The sequence below is a fragment of the Dendroctonus ponderosae genome, unplaced genomic scaffold (genome assembly GCF_020466585.1).
Source record: "Dendroctonus ponderosae isolate FM_Combo_2020 unplaced genomic scaffold, Dpon_F_20191213v2 Dpon_F_20191213_1, whole genome shotgun sequence".
Lineage (NCBI taxonomy): Eukaryota > Metazoa > Arthropoda > Insecta > Coleoptera > Curculionidae > Dendroctonus > Dendroctonus ponderosae.
In genome coordinates, this window is record NW_026017110.1 from 61266327 (window position 1) to 61288571 (window position 22245).

Below are 22245 nucleotides of genomic sequence, written 5' to 3' on the forward strand. Positions count from 1 at the left end.
AGCTCATTAAAAATCACGGTAGAAAGTTCAAATTCAAAATAATTGACATTCTTGGCGATTTTTGATCGATCACCACTTTTAACCGACGATATCTTTCTTATTACTACTGACTCAAACACCTCAAATGTGCATACTGGGGAGCTTCTTAGGTCGTAAACAATTCATTAAGCTCAGAAAACACGCATGTGAAATATTTACTTCTAACTGAAAATTTTAACACATGCATAATACGAAACTTTTCTTGGGTTGAAAACTATCCAATTCCTTGCAGCAAGCAAAGATAATCGAATGATCTGTTCCCGAATGCAACAAAACGCTAAAATGCGGTTGATTTAAATGAATTGAAGGTAGATTAAGAGTAATCGAATTGCATTCCGGAAATAGTTGAAGAGGCAGATTAATAACAAATTAAAACAGCTACTAATTTAATCCTTTATCGTAGCGGTACCTTCTTAAGCTGCATTTCCCAGAACTTTCCTATCAATTTATGATGGTTTGGCATAATCAGTTTAGATCCAGATCGAAATCTCGCTCAAGTAAAGGTCACTTTAACTACCTCAGTAACCTTAAGTTTCAAATCATTTATAACTGATTATTGAAATTAATAAAATGCCTACCGAATATTTTTTTATTAGAAAATAAACAGCTAGCACAGAAGTGTAAGTATAATTTCAAACTGATTTCCGTTTAAATCGCATCCCCAAACTTGAGAGCTACAAATGATTATTCATTGAAAAATCATGGTTACAACAATTTGATTTGCTTTACGTTTTATAATTTAGACAACTACAAAGCAATTGTATCATTGACTGTGACGTTTTCAATTATCATCCATTATCGTTTCACTGTCATTTGTAACACTGCAATTAGAAGAGCTTTCATACAGGATGCTATCTATAAGCTGCCAAAGGATTAAAGGTTGTATTGAATAGTTTTAAATTTAAAAAAATTATTGGTAAATTTGTGGCGTCTAATGGAGGAGCCTTGGGATGAATAAAATTATCTGTTTTATCGATTTAACGTGGGAAAATTCAATAGGCGACTTAAAAACACGTTTTCCATGTCACTTTGCAATTCAAAATCAGACAAGATTTTTCAATCACAGAAATACAAATCAGAGCACTAAGCTTAAGAGATTTAACAGGTATCTGCTCGATATCCAAACGATATATATAAAGCCCTGGCTTAGATAAAATTTTAATTGTCGTCACATTTGCTGACAAAAGGCTTGACAATATATTGAATTTTAAGGTTGCAAATTGTATTTCGTGGTAACCATGAAGTTGCCTAACTGGAGAAGCATACTGGCTTAACAAGAGCTTGATAAACACATCCTAAATCAGATAATCGTGCTGAAATGCCGAGATTAGAAAGGATTTTCGTAGCGCCTCTACGATGCTACGGAATAAAATTACTGTGTGGTAATTTAATTGGAAAATAATCCTCAAGCTTTAATATTACATGATAATAACTTCTTGTCTAACATTTTAATCCGTACGTTCAGCTCTTCTGACCGCTCGGAAGTAATTAGGTTCACTTTGAATTCGACGATGCACTTTTTATATAGAAACGATGGAAAAATACTGCCAATGCTGAAATTAATTGTCTCAACTACGGTGAATATTGCAGAATAGTTAGTTTGACCTGATAATAAATGACCTCAGCAATTCATGCGAAAAATATCTTCGTCTCGGATGGAAGGGCTTACATTTGGAAATTTAGCAACACTTAATACGTTGGCAGGACGAAAAAGAGTGTCAACTTTAAATTGCTAACAACCGAGTCAAATACTCACAAAAACCGAATGAATGAAAATTACAAGTTTTTTTTATAAATTCGTACGATTATTACATTCAATTTTATAAGGAAACAATCGAGTGTAAGAAGCTATTAAACAGTATTTACATACTTAAAACCATGACAAAGAAGAATGTAAAACCTGTAATTGTTTACTCATTATGAAATACGTCATGGTTGTGTATAAATGCCAACCGCACCGAAATACCAAGTTCGACTTTAAAATGTAAGTAAATTTAATAATTTTAACAGAAAATAGACTATTTAGTAGTATTTACATCACCGGAATTATGTGCCAAACAATTGCGTTTGATTTACCGAACGTAGAAACGATTTTCTTCTCAGTATATTGTTTGTTACTATTGTTCTTAGTTGGCTTATAAACGTTTATTTGGCATTTTCAACAGTAATAAGAACTAAAATATTTTTTAAATAGTTTTCCGTAGATATATTGCAGAACATGTATGTATTCGACTCTAACGTCAGATAACCCATTTATTTTAAGATTTAATTGCTATATTGCTAACTGCACGAAACACTTGTTGATTTAATGATATGTTAAAGGTTCCTGATGTATAATAGACCCGAAACCGATTTTGAGGTGCTTGAGATTACCACCTCAAGAGACATTTTTAGGTACGAAAAATTAGGTGGTTCAACTATTTCATCCTAATACGCATCAAGTAGAAGTATATTCAAGTACTCATGAGTTTAGCACTTTTCGATATTCTGAAATTCTTGTCTGTTATCAAAGCATTTGAATGTATGATCAACGTATTTTCACATTAATACATTTGTTAACTAAATAATACGTTTTTCAACTGTACAGAGACGCGATCGGTTTTTCCGACCGTTCAAAGACCAAACAATTTGCGATATAGCAATAGAAAAACCAAATGATCTTATATCACATAACTGATTAGTTAGCACCCGCTGATAGCATTATGACGCTCACTTATGTAAAAGTTGTATTCCGTGAGAAGGCTAATATAACAAGTAAATCGTTGCTAGTAGCAAAGAAAAGCGATAATAAATAACTGGAGATAAGAAATTTATGTGAATAATTTTCACTTGTGCATTTATTAATCGCGATTATTAGCTGCTGGATTACGCGATGCATGGCTGGCACTTTTACTACAAACGCGATTTACAACACAGATGCCTAATAAATTGTCAATATACTTGGCACAAATAAATGCATATTGAGTTTCGGCGATTAGAAAAATTCAAAACAAAACTTCATTTTTATAGCGACCAATTTGCAAAAGTGCAAACGAGTGTCATATTTGTGTTTGAATAATAAACTCGATACAAAAATCAACTGTTTATGCGACCGGAAACAAATAATCTTGGTCTAGAAAGCTACTGTATTTTTCTTTTCATTAAGTCTGAGATGTCACTCTTAAATGCTGATTTTTTATTATTAATCTATTTTTGCTTACGCTGTTGTTTTCCGCATATTAACTAGGTACTTGCACGAGCATAGAGTCAGTCAGCTTGCAACCACGAAACGATTATTCAATAATTTTGTTAACAATTAACTCATTTTTAAACAAAATAATATAACTATTTTCTTAAATAAATCGTAGGTTCATTGATTGATTGTCAACGTACTCAACAATACATGCATTTATCTTTCAATTTAGAAGCTGCAATATCACAAGTACGTGGCCCAGAAAAAGTGCGACGACTGCAACAAGTATTTCAAAGTGTCCTTGGCACCAGTTAAAAAAATCTGAACAAAACCATTAAAAATTGGATTAAGGTTGAATCTTATTATACCGCGAATTATAACGCTCGAAACGTTCTTACAGTGTTAAATCTATTATCAAAAATGCGTTTAGATTAAACTTTCAAACTATCATATCAATATTGATAAGGATAATTTGTACGCAATTTAAGGATTAGGAGAATTGAGGAATTCCAAAACACACTTGAAATTTGCAGTGATGCAAATTTTATCTCATAAGAGCCCTTAAGCGGGGATTATGCACCAAAAAATACACCAACATATTCTGATGAAGTAAATTCGCTTGTTCTTGCTACACGCCTCCAGTGCGACAATAAAGACGACTGGAGCACAGCAAATTAACCGTTCAACTTGAAAGAGATAAATAAGTGTGTGCGGAACATGTCGTTTAAGACAATAAATGAATCTAAAACATTACAAAGCTGCTCCGTCAGAGCGCTACTTAAACTGTTATTAATTGACAAATGCAGATTATTGTGCGTTTTGGAACCATACATAGGCGTAGACGCTGTTTGAAAAAATATCAGTAACAATGGCAAATATTGTTTAATTCCGCTTCAATGCCTTGATAATCGTTAATAGAAAAAAACTTGCCATAAATCTCAACCTTCGTGTACCCGACTGTTCTTAAATTCATTCATTACGTAACGCCGATAATCATTAATCCTTCAAACGCTTCACTATTGATTACGTTCGTCTTGGAAGCAATAATTAAATTAATAGTGATAATAAAATATAGAACAATACGTTCCGTTCCTAACGCAAAAACCCACTGATTAATTCATAAACAATAAACTTTAATGGTCTTTAAAAGCCAGTGTTATGGAAGACTTTCAATTTTCTTTTCAATCGCCAGCATTACCTATTTATTTTGCAATAAAGATGCATCAATCATGCTTTTCCACAATAATGGGGAAAAGGGTTTGATTCATTCACGTCCAAGAGTTCCCAACAGAAGATCAAATTTTAAATATCATCAATCTTGTGAAGTTGGCTTAAATCATCTTTCGTTGGCAGCTTTAATCCACCAGTTTCTAAGGTAATTTAACGCAATGAATCAATTTAGTATTTTCATCCTACGATTATTTATTCTGGGCCAATTCATCGATCAAGTTATTTGATTTTCATTTCAAGTTTAAAATTCCATTTGTTTGTCATATGAAAATTGTGAAATACAGCCTGCTAAAGCGTAGCGAAATCCTCTCAGAGATCTGAAAGCTATAAGCCCGAAAATCGTTCACTTAGATTGCGCTAAGCAAAATAGTAAACATTTTCATTAGATACACTATACACTACTCTATGTGAAGTGCGAAAAGATGCCTATAATGCGTTTTGAAGAGTTATCAGTAGAGCTAGGCTTCATTGCTTGAACCTGATGGGTGTTCGGACATCCAAGCCACCGTGAAAAAAAAATTGTTGTTTGATGTTTAGCAAATATGAGTGTCTTGCATCCAAGGCGTTTTTCGGTCTTTTACGCCGTCGTGAAATCCTATAATGTGAACGTTTCGCCAACACGAGTCTTACGTCTTCAGAGCAAAGGGTTAAAGACCGACAAACACATCTGAAGATGAAATATATTCTTTTTCCCTACGGCTAAAAAGCCCGAAAAACTCGTCAGTTTCTATTGACGACTTGTTATCAGTGGATTTATTCTCCCGGATATCAGCTGAATTTGCATAATATTCCGGGCCTTTAACTGAACTTGTCGCCTCAGGAACCATTTATATCGTTCTGTGTAAAATATATATGTTTCGATAATGTCCACAAGTAACATGGTGCTGTGAACATTCAAAAATTAGATGAAGCTCTAAATTACAATGACCTTCGATTAATTTCTCAATAAGACACAACTGCGAAACTTGGTATTTACTAAATAATTATTAGAATAGTATCAACTACAAAATACTTTAAAATCACGCTAAAGCAGTGTTAACCGTTTTAGAGGACTGTCATCCTGCTAAACACGCTTCTCTGTTTGTATTTCGCACGTTAGATCTAATTGTTGAGCAAATCGTCGAAAATCTAAGTGACGCTACACATTTATTATTTAACTTCTAGTGCATACATTAGCTGACTACTTACAGATCTAGCAAATATCTGTGCCATGGCGGCCATGGCGCAAAGAAAATGAAACTGGCAATAGCCTAAATAAAAAAAAAATTCCATCGGAACTGAGAACGAAACTGAAAGTGTTAGGTAGTTAGGAAACTAATATAAATGGAGCATAGGAAAAAAGTTAGAAGATTTAATACACTTCCAACAAAATACCCGGAAACTAAAAAAATGTTAATTGCATGACCGACAAAATCCCGAAGTGCTCAAGCAAATACTTGTAGCTGCGACTTGAACTATCTGTAGGACTGATTGGACACGGTATATTGTACACACATAAAAATAATAATAAAGGCAATGATGGTGATCTAGTCCGGCAAATCACTCTAACAGTACCTTTTGTGTCTAACCGAACGCAAAAACAAAGATTCTATTTAATAATAACAAAATGCATGTTCTGGAACCGATGGTATTGACCATTATGTAGTGAATATGTAAAGGGATTAAAAAAACTCAATGCAATAACCATCTCTCCGTAATGAATAATTACGTTGTTCAATGAAATTATTGTGTTTTTATGTGAGAATATCTTGCCACTCACAGGAAGTTGATACAACAATAATTGCAATCAAATTTTTATTAATGGCTGTTTGCATTCAACCTGGTTTACTATATTTGGACGCACTTGGGACGTGGTATAAACACGCTATTATTGTCCATTAGCCATGATACTAATGACATTCAATAGATTAATTTATCGTAATCATAAATAAAAAATTACACCAGCTGCGAATTTAATGAAAGATACAACACTAATGACAAGGAGTTAAATCAGATTTTTTCACAGGTAGGTAGACTTGGTGGAAGTAATTTAATTCGTATATTAGGATGTATTTTTCTATAGCCGAATTTCAACCTTGTTAGAAGTGATGCACTCATGTCGATTAAATTTGGATTTTTAAATAAATTATACTTTTTAATTACTGCTAACTGCCGCTTGTACTAGCTAGACAGAACTTGAAAATCCTCCAGATTATCAATGCTCCACAATGGGTAGAATTAGGAGGATAATCTGCTAAGTGATTTCTAATGTCGTCAAGATGCGAATCGAGACAAAACTTCCAATAATCAAAAACATTGATTACACCTACCTTCTACGTTTTGAATAAGTTTCGATGTACAATCAAGCTCGGATTAACAAGCGCAATTTTTCCCGAGAATTATGTTCTAGTCGTATGTTTTGAATCGAAAATATTCCTAACCCGCTTTCAATTTCATCTTAGATAACCACATAGTCGTGGTAGTAGTGTTAAATTTCACAACAAGCAAATTATAGGATTTTTCGAAAGTGTCTGTTAATTATCTGTAGATTCGTCTAATTAGCAACTTTTTTAGGTGAAATTGGCGCGCGAAAGAGCAAATCTGGGATAAAATCTCTAACTGGACTCAAAATATTTAGTTAAAGTTATTACGATTATAAACTATCCGTAACTTGCAACTACCCATACTAAATAATTGAATTGTGTGTTTTTCACGTGCTCCATGCACAATCGAACCTAATTTTGGAGTTTACAAACCGCAATAAGAAAAGGAGGAATAACGAATTTAAGTAAGTTCTTAGCCTAAGTCAGAGTAGTAACTGTGTTTATATTGGTTTTGGGTTCTTGCTCACATATGCATATTGTCTATTTCTAATTTTTCTATATATTTTTTTATAATTATAACGTTGTTTCGAAACTATATATATCCTGTAATATCCCGAAGAAATACAGTTCGACATATTAAACATATATGTATACCAAAAGTTCCATTGAAACAATCACGAATATATTATCTATACAAATAGGTAAGTATGTTGAAACTAGTGAGTTTTTCTAGCTTTTAGGCCGTCGTGGAAAAATGATTTTTCCTTGCATGATGAGTCCTAGTGGCTTGTATGATCAGAGGTTTTTCGCTTAAAAGCTTGCACTCGATATTGTCCAGTGTACGCTGAGAATGCAAGCCACTAGTGCTTGCGAAACGTTGAGAAGAAATTATTTTTCCACCACCGCCTAAAAGCCCGAAAAACTGACCAGTTGAAAGCAATGGGCGCGAAAACCTTACTCTTTAGATAATATCAGATTTCTGGAAATGTTTCACATAGCCCAGAATATCATTTTCATGTTAACCATTTTTCGTTTTCTATAAGACGATTTTGTATTATCGCAAACGAACTAAATTGTAAGTTAATTAAGTTTTCCAATCTTTTGATATAGGCGCGAATTGTTCAAAATCAAAGCCGAGGAATTGTAAATTAGATGAGCCGCTCAACAACAACAAAAGTCGCTAAGAGTTATTCATAAAAACGTTGAGAGGTATATTGAGCGTAGTTTTTTTTGATGAATGGATAATACATGGCATTGCTAATTATGTGATTAACCATTTTTTATATCACAAAAAATTCAATGTCATATTGATTTTTAATGGATGACTGTAAACACACATATCCTATTATTTAATAGTAAGCTGCTTTTGTTTGAATCAGTTGCTCTGATTTAAAAATTACAAACAAGCAAAATTCCAATTGATAGTTAACGGAATAGGAGTTACCTGCATATTTCCGGCACATTTCATTCGAATTCTCGGTACATCTGAATGATTATCAGCCATCAACTACTTAAATCGAAAGGTAAAAATTCCCGCAACTACCTCATTATCAAAAATAAATTCATATTACCGAACTGACATTAAAGTTAATCAGCATAAAGTTATTGACCCATATTAGTTTTTACACCGAATGAATACGCGATTTATTGTTATGCAGCTACGATGGTGTGCAATAAAAATGACTTGTGATGACATTCGGTTTTGCATAAGCTATTTATTCAGAAAAGCCAATTATTTAGGTAAGTAGTGTGGCCTTGCGTATCGGCCAAATATAGGAAGCGGATTTATTTTAGTGAAAATCGCCTTTTCAACTATAAATCAGATGAGTTTTGATCCCATCCAGATTATTCCATCAAATCTTCTCTCAGATACTGCGTTAAAATACGCCACATCAATCAATTGCCCAGTATATCTTAATTGGGCCTCATTACTTATTCTTTAAAAATTAATCATTGTTTTACGTATTAATGGAACTGACCCTGGAAACACATGCTGAGGAAATGTGGCACAAACCGAAGCTGAAATTCTAATTGCAACCATTGTGGGTACAATATTTAATTAAAATGGACTTTTTATGGCAAATCTAAAATAGGACAATTTTATATATATATATATATCATATATATGTGCTTGCCATGATAAATTACACAATAGCTTGCAAGGTAGAAAACAAGTTTGAAATCTAGACTGGTATCTTGGTATCAGGATTAACCTAGTTGGAACTTGTTTGAAGTAAGTTATTTAATTCAAATAGGTTTCCTATGCAAAGACGAAACGTTTTGGTCCACTACGATGGAACAAGTCAATGTCGACAATCAAAACCATGACCTATCAAATATATTGGTCGCATTTAAAGATCAATTGGTATTTTCAATTAAAACTGAATGAATATGCTTTGGAAATGGGATGATAGCTAGAGCGACCAATCATTCCATTATGCACTAGTAACTCATTGGGACGTTTCAATTGCAGATGAACATGTCGAAATGCAATGAAAGCTTCAACGTCCACCAGCCAAAATCACAAAGCCATTTCTGATTGCTAGTTATTATTCCTCAATGCTTTCTATTAACTGCATCCCACAATGGATACGCAAGGTCTTGTTTATCACCTGTAGTAATTTCAGTAGTAAATTTGTCAGTTAATAATAGTAGAGCGGATAAATATGATTGTTACAAGTCGCCCGTCATTTTTATCTTATTCGGAAAAATATAGAAGCATTTTTTATAATGGTGATTTACAATCGAGCATGGAATATATATAATTCACAAGTCAAGCAAACTTGCAATAAAATTCATTTACCAAAATATATATTTAGGTAAGGGATCGGCATTTTATATTTATTAAGCTACCGAAAAGATTAAATAGTCCAAATAAAAGGCTGTAAATCACACAATTTAATGTGCCTGGCTATGTGCCGGACTTTTATGGATATTACTAATTGTGTAAGAAACTGTCTATCATAAATAATATACTAAGATACGAGGCGATTAATGGGGATAGTTAACTAACCCAACACATAATTTCCAGTATCCAAATTGTGTGATCTCACAACAAAATTTTTCTTTTGGTCTTCAGCGTCTTTAGCAGAAAAATATTTCCTCTGGACCCTTCGGAGTAGCATCCCTTTGAAATTTGCCGTTAAGAGTAGCAACTTTGCTTTCGCTCAAACTTCTGAGTTTTTCCGACATTTAGGCCGTCGTGGAATTGAATTTGCTTGCTTACTCTCGTTTGCTCAAACAACCTCTGAAGATGCAAGGCAAGACATTCAATCCGAAGGCGGCCTAAAAGCCGAAAAAACTCAGAAGTTTCAAATAGTGGCCACATAGGGAAATGTGTACAGTGATTTTTAAATGTGAATATATAATGTCTTTCCGATGATTAGCGAACACAAATCAGATTTTCCCGGTCATTGCTTGAAACTGGTGAAAAACTCAAGGGTTTCAAGCAATCACCGCAAAGCTCAAAAATTTCAATTTTCAATTTGCTCTAATTTAAAACGCCAAAAAACTCATCAGTTTCAATCATAGAATTGCAAACGCAATTATTCAAATTTCTAATTTCGTACTACGAAACTCATCCCCTATTTTATCCGACTCCTTTACATTTATTATCCCTCCTTTTTAAAATAATATATTCCCCGTGGGGAGTGGCTGCGTAGGATAACAATTTGCACACACCAACCCCCTTTAAGAAAAAAAAGGAATGATGATTGATGATCAGATCCGTGGTGTTAAGACAAACCGATAATTAAAATTTCAAAGCAACTCAATTGTTCAAATACCATCGGCGATTTTCTGACGAATTTTGCAAGGTGAGTCGCTTTAAGTGACAATAATGATCTACGCTAACGATATTAGTGTTATACAATACTTGGGTCTAATAGCGCAACCAGAGTCAAGGCAACACAATTATAAATGCATCATTTTGAAGTTGGGAATTTCTGATGATCGAAATGTCTTAATATGCAAATGGTTCTCATCCTCAAGGTAAAAGCAATGATATCGAGAACATCGAAGAAAAAGGGAAAATATTCAGATTATTTTTTTAGTTTAGGTATATTTTTTGACCTCTTCTGGATTCAATTAGCAGTTTGAACTAAAATAAGAAATATTATAAAAAATAACCGTGAATGTTAGAAAAGCGTGCTCTATGGCCCGTGTCACAATGTTTGCGCTATTGAGTACAAACCATTCATTGTTGGAAAAAATATTTATTTTTAATTACCTAACGCATTGGCTATTGTAATTGGAGAAGGTTTGCATTGATTATGTACACTCGCTACTTGACATTCACAGCAATTTGTTATATGCAGGAACCTGAAAAAGCTTGCAACATATTGCTGAATTAAATGTTGAACACTAATTCAAGATTTTAGCGAATGGCAAATTAGATATTACCGGAAAATATGATTGTTTCGAAAAAAGGTCCGAAATCTGATCCCGCAATACGGTTCCAATTATTTCCGATTGACAAAAGAAAGCAAAATTATATTCCGCGTCCCCAGTATTTCCTTTCAGATTTCATATACACTGAAAGTCAAGAAAAGCAATTTTCCTACAAGAAAGGAAATTCGATATGGCTTCTTTTCCATTTTAAGGTATTTGTCTTCTTTTATAAAAGCCAGCTCATATTAAGACACGTGCACCCGGCAGTTTTGATTCATTCCCCTTGTACGGTTACCAAACCCTCACATTGGTTTTGTTTTGCGAACTAAATAATAAGTAAGAATGGAAATAAAATGACCACATTTCTAAATAATTTGCCTCGATAATTGACGAACACTACTGAATCATGAAATGTTGCACTAATACTCGTTAAGTACTAACCAGAAGTTTTTACCCACGTTTCATTAACAGAAATGCTCAAATTTATTAATTTAAATAGGGTCTATAAAGTTGCGTGCAAGGCGTTTAATAAAAATCATCTGGCCCGTATCGGCTCACTTGAAACCGTTAAGCCGAAACACTGCAGAAAACTGAAATAATCATTTTAACATCAGAATAATGTACAATCAGCATATAATGCACAACGTCGATTAAATGTGAAAAATTAATTCCCTTTCAAACGAACGGGTTTACCCATTTAAACAAGATTTAAAATATCGTCGAACCGGTTTCAGGTAACCTAATTTTCACCTGTTAATTTCCAGTGAAGTTTGATGCAAAAATAAAAAGTTCCCTTAGTCCAACGGCATATGTAAATATGAACATACATTTTATATTGATTGAAACGTTCTCTTTTTTCTAGAATATTCGTCCAGTTGTACTGATAGGAATCATGTGCTTAAAAATGCAACTATAAAATAAACTCTTCTCCATGAAGCTTTCTCAGACTATGTATTTTAAGTGAAATGTTTATTATTTCTCAATTGAGAAATGTAGACTGAAGATTGCAATTTTGTGCGACCATTTTTCAAAAATCTATGCACTTGGACTACTACTTGCGTCATCAGCAATTAAACCAGATTTGCAACTGATATTCCGATTTACCTTTATTCTATGAACCGTATAAATGACGAAAAACCCTCAATGAAAGAAGACATAAATATTCAATATGCGAGAGAAAAGTGCCGATGAAGGACGTGCAGTGTAGCCGTTTTTTTAATTTGAATTTAATCGAAGGGGAATTTTATTATGCCGTTCAAAAGGTGTTTTGAGGTATTTCGAGGAATCGAATCGAATTAGATGAAATTACGCACATGCATTACAGAATATGCTAAGTAAAATACTAAATTCGCTTGCTATTAATAAGCAGGCAAAACGTGCTAGGTAATGAGCAAGAAAATCTAAAAATAACAAGCAGAGTTATTAGGAGGACAACGATATAATATTTTATACAGTTTTACACAAAATAATTATAACCAAAGCAATAATTACATAACAGTTTTCATGTTTTTATTAAAATCGTGTTTATGGCCCGATCCGCTCAGCAGAAAACACTAATCAAATTTATTGATTGGAAAAATTGATTAGTTTTTCGGTCCTTTAGGCCATCGTGGAAAATAATTTCTTCCTGACGTTTCTCAAACACGAGTGGCTTGCATCTTCAGAGGTGGTTTGCTCGTCGCAGCACCACTCTGAAGCGGCAAGTCACTCGTGCTTGCGAAACGTCAGGAAGAAATTATTTTCCACGATGGCCTAAAGGACCGAAAAACTAATCAATTTTTCCAATCAATAAATTTGATACGGATCGGGCCATAAACACGATTTTAATAAAAACATGAAAACTGTTATGTAATTATTGCTTTGGTTATAATTATTTTGTGTAAAACTGTATAAAATAATATATCGTTATTCTCCTAATAACTCTGCTTGATTATTTTTAGATTTTCTTGCTCATTACCTAGCACGTTTTGCCTGCTTATTAATAGCAAGCGAATTTAATATTTTACTTAGCATATTCTGTAATGTATGTGCGTAATTTCATATAATTCGATTCGATTCCTCGAAATACCTCAAAACACCTTTTGAACGGCATAATAAAATTCCCCTTCGATTAAATTAAAATTAAAATTTATTACTTTAATTTGATTAATTTATATTATTAAGAAATTATTTTCCACGATGGCCCAAAGGACCGAAAAACTAATCAATTTTTCCAATCAATAAATTTGATAAGTGACAGAGATTTGATAAGAGAAAAAGATGAAGACTCGTGCTTGCGAAACGCCAGGAAGAAGTTATTTTCCACGATGGCCTAAAACTTCGAAAAACTCAACAGTGTCTAACAACATTGGTTAGAAATTTCTGAGTTTAACGAGTTCCACCAATGTTGCTTGAATCTCACAAGTTTTCCTATGCAATAAATTTGAATAGCCGAATGATGAAAAGTTGAAAAACTTTCAATAATCATTCGACGATGGCGCTTAAAGTAATTGCGATATGTAGTTAACAGCGACTAATCTGTTCTAAACATTCGTCACTGCTATCGTCAATATGAAACGTAATTCTATTTAGATTTTATTAGACTATATATTTTTTATCATCCTTGCCAGTTTGCAACAGACTGTCGTAAATTAATCTTTTTTGAGGATTAAGTTGGGACACACAAGGAACGTTAATTTATAACGAAGTTGGGCAATGTTTTCTTAGAACTATGCCGTTTTAGACTTCTTTCACCTGGATTTGGTAAGCAAAGGCCTCCTAAGCATGTAAAAGTGATATAAAGGGATCGTGCTAGAATGAGCCAGGCATTAATCGGTCTAATACTAAAGAAGAGCAATGATGCTGATAAAAGTCAAAACATTTTTATTTTCCCGAAAACTAATAAAATGCAGTACGAACTGGATAAATGAGCTGAAATTAAGTGACGAGTTAAATGGCCTTGTCTGGAAAACTATGTGTTATATCCTATAGAAGCAATTACAAATATTATTATTTCAACCGGTCATTTTCACCACCTTCCAACACATTTGAGTTGGAAACGCGTGTTTTAACTCCATCCGAAAGTGGAATAAAATTCAATTTTAATTTGCGTATAGAATTGTGTTGTTGAACTGTTTCACATTAAAATAAAATCGAAATTGAAGTACATAATAAAAATATAAAAAACTGCACTTCTAGCGTGCTTCATGCTGTGATTTTCTTATCACTGAACCTTCGTTCCTGCTTATCAACACTGCTTAAGTGAAATTTGTCTGATAATAGGAGAGTATCAAGAAATGATGTAAAATACTGGAGTTCTAACTTTTCGATATTAACAGCATTGTTTAATGTTTCAGGCTGAAGAATTAATAGATGACTTATTGTCATTGGAATCAAGTTCGCTGGCCTCAGACGGCTTCAAAACATCTGATAGTTCCTTAGCCAATGATATTAACATAAAAAACGAGCCATTTTTACTTAGTGAGGCGGACCTCCATGCGATGGCAAAAGATCGACAGAAAAAGGATAATCATAATATGAGTAAGTTAATTACGTTTATCGCTTAATACTAAGTAGGACATGGAATGTAGGAAGGAATGTATTTAAGATAACGACATTTAATGCCATCTGTTTTAAAACCTAAAGACAAGTTTTTATCTTATCAATAAATTTGGGCCACGTTTTCTAGTGGCCCAATCCATGCGTAGAAGTTAAATGGAAAAAGTGCGTAATTTTAAATCACTGAACTCATCAAATCAAATTGGTTCTTCATGTGTCAGTCAGCAATATTAAACCATTTTCCGTTACCGATAACATTATTTCAATTATTTTTATCTACAAATAATGACATCATTAAAAATAACCTGATTTTTTTCAAAGAGTAAAATTGTACTTTATTTAAATTCACAACCGACAAATAATCACCATCTCTTATTCCTGAAAGTGCAGATTCCGTAGAAACTCGCATCCAAAACGGTCAGAAAAATATCTGAAATAAGAGTTTGACTGACGTTAATTGGACGCAGCTTCATGAACACCGAAACCTGTAATCTTGGATGACAAATTAGTGCTTTGTCGTCCCCAGATAATAATTTTTGACGATCGTAATAGGTATTATTGTACCAATAAGTTGAAACATCATTATCTAAATTGGGAGCATAAATATTGGCGTCACACACTTGAATAGTTTTAACATAAATTATGCCAATTTACACTTATTGATTGATGTGTATCTATTTTGATTTCACTTATCTAAACACTCGAAATTATTGAAATCCAACACCAAGTGAGATGTATGTCATAAAAAGTTAGACTCTCATGGGGGCTTTGATGTGACATTGTTTTCCCCGATTCAATCTTTCTACGTCCCAGCTTTTTATCCAATTGCCTAAAGGCTTCGTGTATTTCCAGAGAGAATGAGAGGAAATTTAGCCATAACTATAAGGCTGTTTTAATTTCCTCTATCCCAACGTATTACCTTATTTACTCTAGATCAGTTTGCAAAAGTGGCTTACATTCAACCGCAAATTACCATACATAATAACTGCTTACAATAACGCCAAAAGTTATCAGGTATTTAATCCCAATGGAAAACCGTCAAATTTACATAATATGAACTTCCCTAAAAGCAATTTGCAAATTGTGTTGCTGAATACTTTACAAGTATTGAAAACAAAACACCCCCTACGTCAGTTGAAAAGGGTCCTTGACAAAAACAACACTTTAGTGGAACACACATTTAAGACTATGAATATGTATTGAGGTCCCTTTAATCACTAGCAATTTTGTCATAAGCTTTCAGATACGTTTTGGCATGTAAACAACATTGCTCACTGTTCAAATTAAAACCCGAACTTTATATGAAATGTTGTTTCCAGTTGAACGTCGAAGAAGATTTAACATAAATGATCGGATCAAAGAATTAGGGACGCTACTACCGAAAAACAACGACCCTTATTACGAAATCGTCAGGGACGTAAGACCGAACAAGGGCACCATTCTAAAATCGTCTGTTGAATATATCAAATGTTTGAAGAATGAAGTCATTCGGTTGAAGCAAACAGAAGCACGACAGAAACAAATGGAGAATATGAATAGACGGTTGCAGTTACGAGTTCAGGTTAGTTACAATTTATTTTATTTATTGACTTCGGCAAAAGACAACTCCCATCTACACAACGTTTATCTGTTTTTGTTAATTGCATTAATTTGACTTATTTTTTTAATCCAATAGATAAGTTGGACGCAGGTTTTGATATTAAATAACAAAAGCCGTTATCTACATCGATTTTTATCAGATTCTTCAGGACACAAAGAGTGTAGTGCTCCTGAGAAGATGGACGGCTTTTTTCCAGATAAATATTTTGCGACTGGAAAAAAAATCATATAAATATTAACACAATAGATTGGCGGCAACTGCGCTCAAACAATTGTATTAATAATTATATGTACATTTTTTTCAGTCGTAAAATTTGGCAATAAATAATTTATCGGGTAAAAAAAACCTTTCATCTTGAATCGATTCTCACGGTCCGTGCCTCGTTAACATAATTATTAAGATTTAATACTGTGAAATTAAAACGGTTGTTCCGGATGCGAGTAGATTTTTCTAAGTAGATAAATTTACAACATTAATTGAAACCTGGCAATTCACACTTGTAATTAAGTAACCTTCTCGATAACTATGATAATTAAGATGAGGGGCACCTTTAAAGCCGAACAAGTCCGCAATTGTTCGCCTAATTGACTATTTTGTAAAATGTTATAAAATCCAGACTAACAAATCAAAATCCAACAAGTTAAATGCACTAAACAGATTTTGTAAACATACCTCGAGATGTAGGTACATGATTTTGACAATAAATCAAAGAATGCCATGCGCTCATTAAAAAGCACATTAAATCCTTCAAATTTGAAATAATTCTTATTTTCGTCCATTCCAGCGGGTTTTTGATCGATCGCGATATTTAAGCGACGATATCTTTCTTAATACAGACTCGAACACCTTGAAACTGAATACTGGGGAGCTTCTTAGGTCGGAGGCAATCCATTGAGCCCAAAAAACACGCATGTGAAATTTTGATTTTTGACCGAGAATTTCATAAGGGGGTGTTGATTTTTTTCGAAAAATATCAAGTCTCAAAATGTCCCGAACTCTACATCATTTTCACCACAAGACAGCGAGGAAAGCCATGTGCTCATTAAAAGGCACATTAGAAGCTTCAAATTTGAAATAATTCACATTTTTGGTCCATTTTAGGCGGTTTTTGATCCATCACGATCTTTAGTCGACGATATCTTCCTTATTGCAAACTCAAAAACGTGAAACCTGCATACTGGGGAGCTTTTTAGGTTGGGGACGATCCATTGAGCACAAAAAACACGCATGTCAAATTTTAATTTTTGACCGAAAATTTCATAAGGGGGGGGGGGTTGATTTTTACGAAAAATATCAAGTCTCAAAATGTCCCGAATTTTACAGCATTTTTACCACAAGACAGCGAGGAAAGCTGCATGCCTTCATTAAAAGGCACATTAGAAGCTTCAAATTTGAAATAATTCACATTTTTGGTCCATTTTAGGCGGTTTTTGAACCCCAACGATCTTTAGTCGACGATATCTTCCTTATTGCAAACTCAAAAACGTGAAACCTGCATACTGGGGAGCTTTTTAGGTTGGGGACGATCCATTGAGCACAAAAAACACGCATGTCAAATTTTAATTTTTGACCGAAAATTTCATAAGGGGGGGGGGGGTTGATTTTTCCTAAAAATATCAAGTCTCTCAAAAAGTCCCGAATTCTACATCATTTTCACCACAAGACAGCGAGGAAAGCCATGCGCTCATTAAAACGCACATTAGAAGCTTCAAATTTGAATTAAATCACATTTTTGGGCAATTTTAGGCGGTTTTTGATCCATCACGATCTTTAACCGACGATATCTTCCTTATTGCAAACTCAAAAACGTCAAACCTGCATACTGGGGAGCTTTTTAGCTTGGGGGCAATCCATTGAGCACAAAAAACACGCATGTGAAATTTTGATTTTTGACTGAAAATTTCATAAGGTTGAGGGTTGATTTATTTGAAAAATATCAAGTCTCTCAAAAAGCCTCAAATTCTACCCCATTTTCATCACAATGAAGCGAGTAATGCAAGGTGGTAATTGAAAAACACCTTATACCATTCGCGTGCAAAATAATTGAAGTTTTTAGGCGGTTTTGTGCCTTTATGGTTGTTAACTGACGATAGCTTCTTTATTGCAAACACAACCACTCATATATGATGCATATTTAAATGACTTTAACAATATGAGTAGTATATGTGTTGATTTCGGAGAAACTTACTTATCAAAGAAATGAAATATTATAGTGTTTTAAGCAAATTTTGTGTTAAACACCAATTAATGCACTAGTACCAATTGTCAAACGCTTTTTCATGTAAAATCATCTTTTGGCCCCCAAATTAAGTACAGTTTCCGTTAACTGCCCTTGACTGTCCTAATATATTTTATAATACATATCTAGTGAATTAGCGTGATTTGTTTTCAATAGAAGCAAATATTTCATTGCCAGAGTTACACGCAATCTACATAGTTTTTACAATTACCATTTAGTCAATTAGTACCGCTACGATAACGAATCTGGTAAACCCATTTTGTTTGCATTTAGTTACGAGTCATCTGCATAAAACTGAATAATGATTGCGAAATGATTGACTTGCTAAATTTATTGAACTGCTGAGCATAAATATTCTAATACTTTAAGGATTTCAAAGCTCAAAAGCGTCGAGACGTTGGAGGATTCATTAAATGCCACGAGAGCTACAGTAAACGACATCTGCTGGCAGAAAGCGCTTAGTGTATTATTTTACCCAAAAAAACCCCTTCCTATGATTTAAGTGATTCAAGTTTCATGTGAATCTTGACGTTTTTGTGACCGTTTCCTACACAAGGTCAAGAGTTAGAGATTTCTAAAGAAAATGGTGTTTACTTTTAGGAGCTCGAAAGACAAGCCAAATCCCATGGCCTTCCAATACCGGACTTCAACTGGCAGAGTCTCTCGCTTAACAACAATCCATCACCGTACAACTTTAACAATCACGCCATGGATCAGAGCTTGGATCACAATCTAGATCACAGCTTGGATCACAAAATTGACCATGGATTAGATCACAGCCTAGATCACTTGGATCACAATCAACCGCCTTCGGTTACTGATATGATGTCGCCAATGTTTCCGGATCACAGTCGAAAAGTAAGTAAATCACCTTGACAGTCGAGTTGGAAAATATGCTGACTGTTAAATTTGTTTAAGATGCCAGACGTAATATCCGATGCGACATTAAGTTTAACAGCAGCGATGGAAGAAGCTATGGACGATGATGATCTCGTCTATAGCGTGAATGGTGATCCCATGCTGTCTTCTCCTAATGCACTCACACGAGACACTTTTCTCGTGAGAAACGTGTCTCCTGTTCACCATAGATCTGGCGATCCTCTGCTTTCAGAAGAACGCATACCATCTCCCACGCCCACCAGCCATATGGACGAAGGGGGAGATACCTTGAATATAGATATGATAGCATGATCTTAATCTCCTGTATCTTGCGAGATTTAGATTGTAGCTAGATATAGAGAATTTATTCTTACGCTTGATCTGCTAGAGTGAAACTGCCTAAAATGTATTTGGCCGCGAAAAAGTGGCTAAAATTAGACAGAACATGTTTTTCTAATATTCAATAGCACGCTCAATACAGTGGAGTTAATGGTTTTAGCATTGGCACATGAAGCTAAAAAGATCATCTCAAAATTGATTACTCCTTTACATTCCACACCATAGACGCAATTGAGAACAATTAAAGTTAAAATTGGCCGGTTTCTGGACCTTGTTCCTGGCTGTGTTGTGCTGTGCGAATAAAAAACACACGATTTGCTTTACCAAAGTAAATCAGGCAATTGAACGATGGCGAGATTACCAAATTAGTACATGAACTTTCCTAGAAAGTCTGCTTAATCTGATTTAACTCAACGTTTTAGTTTTGTATTCAGTTTAAATCATTAATGCAATAGATTGTCATTCAAAGTGCTTGGAGCTGGTACGATGTCAGTTTATTTAAAATAGGTTGCAAGCATTTGTGTTGAAATAAATGAAAACCTAGACGGATCTCAGTAATGAATAATCTGGTTCTAATACGCGCTTCAACTACCTAAACTCTTATTTTCTTTGGCCATGTATCATTTTCATTCTAGATGTAGCTAACAGTAAGCGCTTTTGTGATACTTCAATCAATACATGAAATGGCATTATCACATAAAATTCTTCTTTCAGGACAATAACGAGAATAGTATTTAATGTTCTCTAATCTCTTAGCCGGATAAGAAGTGTGACCAAATGGGAAAAGTGCAGTTAGCATTTCAAAGGTTACCAACTCAACAATTAGTATTATATGTTTTAAGTGGTTGCCTAAAAATTTGGTTAAGTATCATAAAGTACTCAGTAGTACATAATGAATTTAGCTTTAGCAAATTTCAGTTAAGGTCTAAACTGGAGAGTTTTTAGACTCTGAGAATGTAAGTTTGAAAAACGATTTCCACGACGGCATAGAAGCCCGAAAAACTCATCACTTTGAGGCAAAGCCAAACTCTTTTAATTCAGTTAAGGTCGTTACCAGTCTCTTGGTCGTTACCAATCGCAATACTATTAAGATATTAAAATTGTAAGCTACCAACTCTTCTATAGAATGCACATTAAAATGGATTTTTTTGTCACTCTGTATTTTGAAATGTTGATAAAATAGTGCAACCTTTGATGGAAATGACACATTGTTTCAAAGCAGAAAAACCGGCAATGATACACAGGCAATTTTGATACATATATGTATATTCAGATTGCTGATTGAAAATCGTTACTGTAATATAATACGTATAATTTTTGTCAATTTCAGAACTCTATATGTGCCTGTTAGAATGTTTACATTATTTTCTACTTTAAGCCTAAAACAGTGTTAATATAAAAGTGAATATTATTAACGGAAAACTACTGATGATATTCATAAGTGATATTGTTGTTGATAAATTTTATTGCATGTTGAAAGTACGTAATTACTTGTTAAGAGTGACAAAATAGTTTTATACTACAATTCGTTGAAATACGTATTTTTAATAAATTTCGAAAGTGTTCTTGAATTTACTATATCATCATTGTTATTTTGTGTTTTACGAATCATAGTTTATTTAAAGCGTTTAAGATTTATTACATATATTTGTTCCAATAAAAGTTTTGATTTTAAGATATGTTCACTTGTTCACCGGAATACTCCCATTTGAATAAGGAAACATTGCCATTGATTTTTTGTTACACTTACTTAAAACCGCACTGGATGTCCGTTCTCGCTGTGCATGCGGATGACACAACCATCAAAGCCTGCGCTTTTTTAGTTAGAATGCCACTACAACGCAATTTCAGATTTTTCAGCTGTAAAATACTACGCAATCATCGAACTAAAAGCATTAAAAAACAAGAAACGACTTTGTGGCATGTGCCACAAAGTGTTATGAATTGCATTTATACAGGACGTTGTCATTTTTTGGCGCATGTTCTTAGAAGCCTGATAAGTTCGGTAGTATCTAAACTGCGTGAAGCGTCCAGATTTATAAACGCTTTCTAACTCAAGTGGTTCTTGAGTGATGAGCAAATCGGTGGCGGTGATGAAAAAAATGTTCATCAGAATTTTCGAAAGTTGTATATTTCAATACCGAACGAATACGTGTACTGGTTTTTGAAAAATCGCAAAAATGCAATATTAATTTTTTTGTGCTAAAACGAGCAAATCCTTTCTCATTGCGTTTCAATGTTCTTTCAATGCACTAAAATATTGTATTGCCATTTTGTGGTGCCATTTTTTGCATCTGACGCACGTGCAGGTGCAAAAACTGCAGATTGAAAGAAAACCAAGCTCATTACACCATTGGATAAAGCTTTTCAAGCTCTATCCAATGGTGTAAAAACATGCTTCGTATCTCAAATGGCACTTGAGATACAAGCAAAAATATTGCATCTTGTTTGCACCAACACAATTTTGTTAAAACCGCGGTTCAAAAATAAACATCTCCCTCCAAACTCTAATGTTTCG

At 33.9% G+C, this 22245-nt stretch overlaps 1 protein-coding gene across 1 annotated transcript in view; it reads left to right on the forward strand.

Moving 5' to 3' along the window:
* The window catches only part of LOC109540873 (transcription factor EC), a 37334-nt gene extending 16029 nt beyond the window's left edge, over positions 1-21305 (forward strand). The window contains exons 3-6 of the mRNA XM_019909374.2: positions 14469-14652; positions 15990-16231; positions 19110-19367; positions 19428-21305. Of these exons, the coding sequence (XP_019764933.1) occupies positions 14469-14652; positions 15990-16231; positions 19110-19367; positions 19428-19700 (957 nt within the window). The 3' untranslated portion in view covers positions 19701-21305. The remainder of the gene's footprint in view (positions 1-14468; positions 14653-15989; positions 16232-19109; positions 19368-19427) is intronic.
* The last annotated feature ends 940 nt before the right edge of the window (positions 21306-22245 follow it).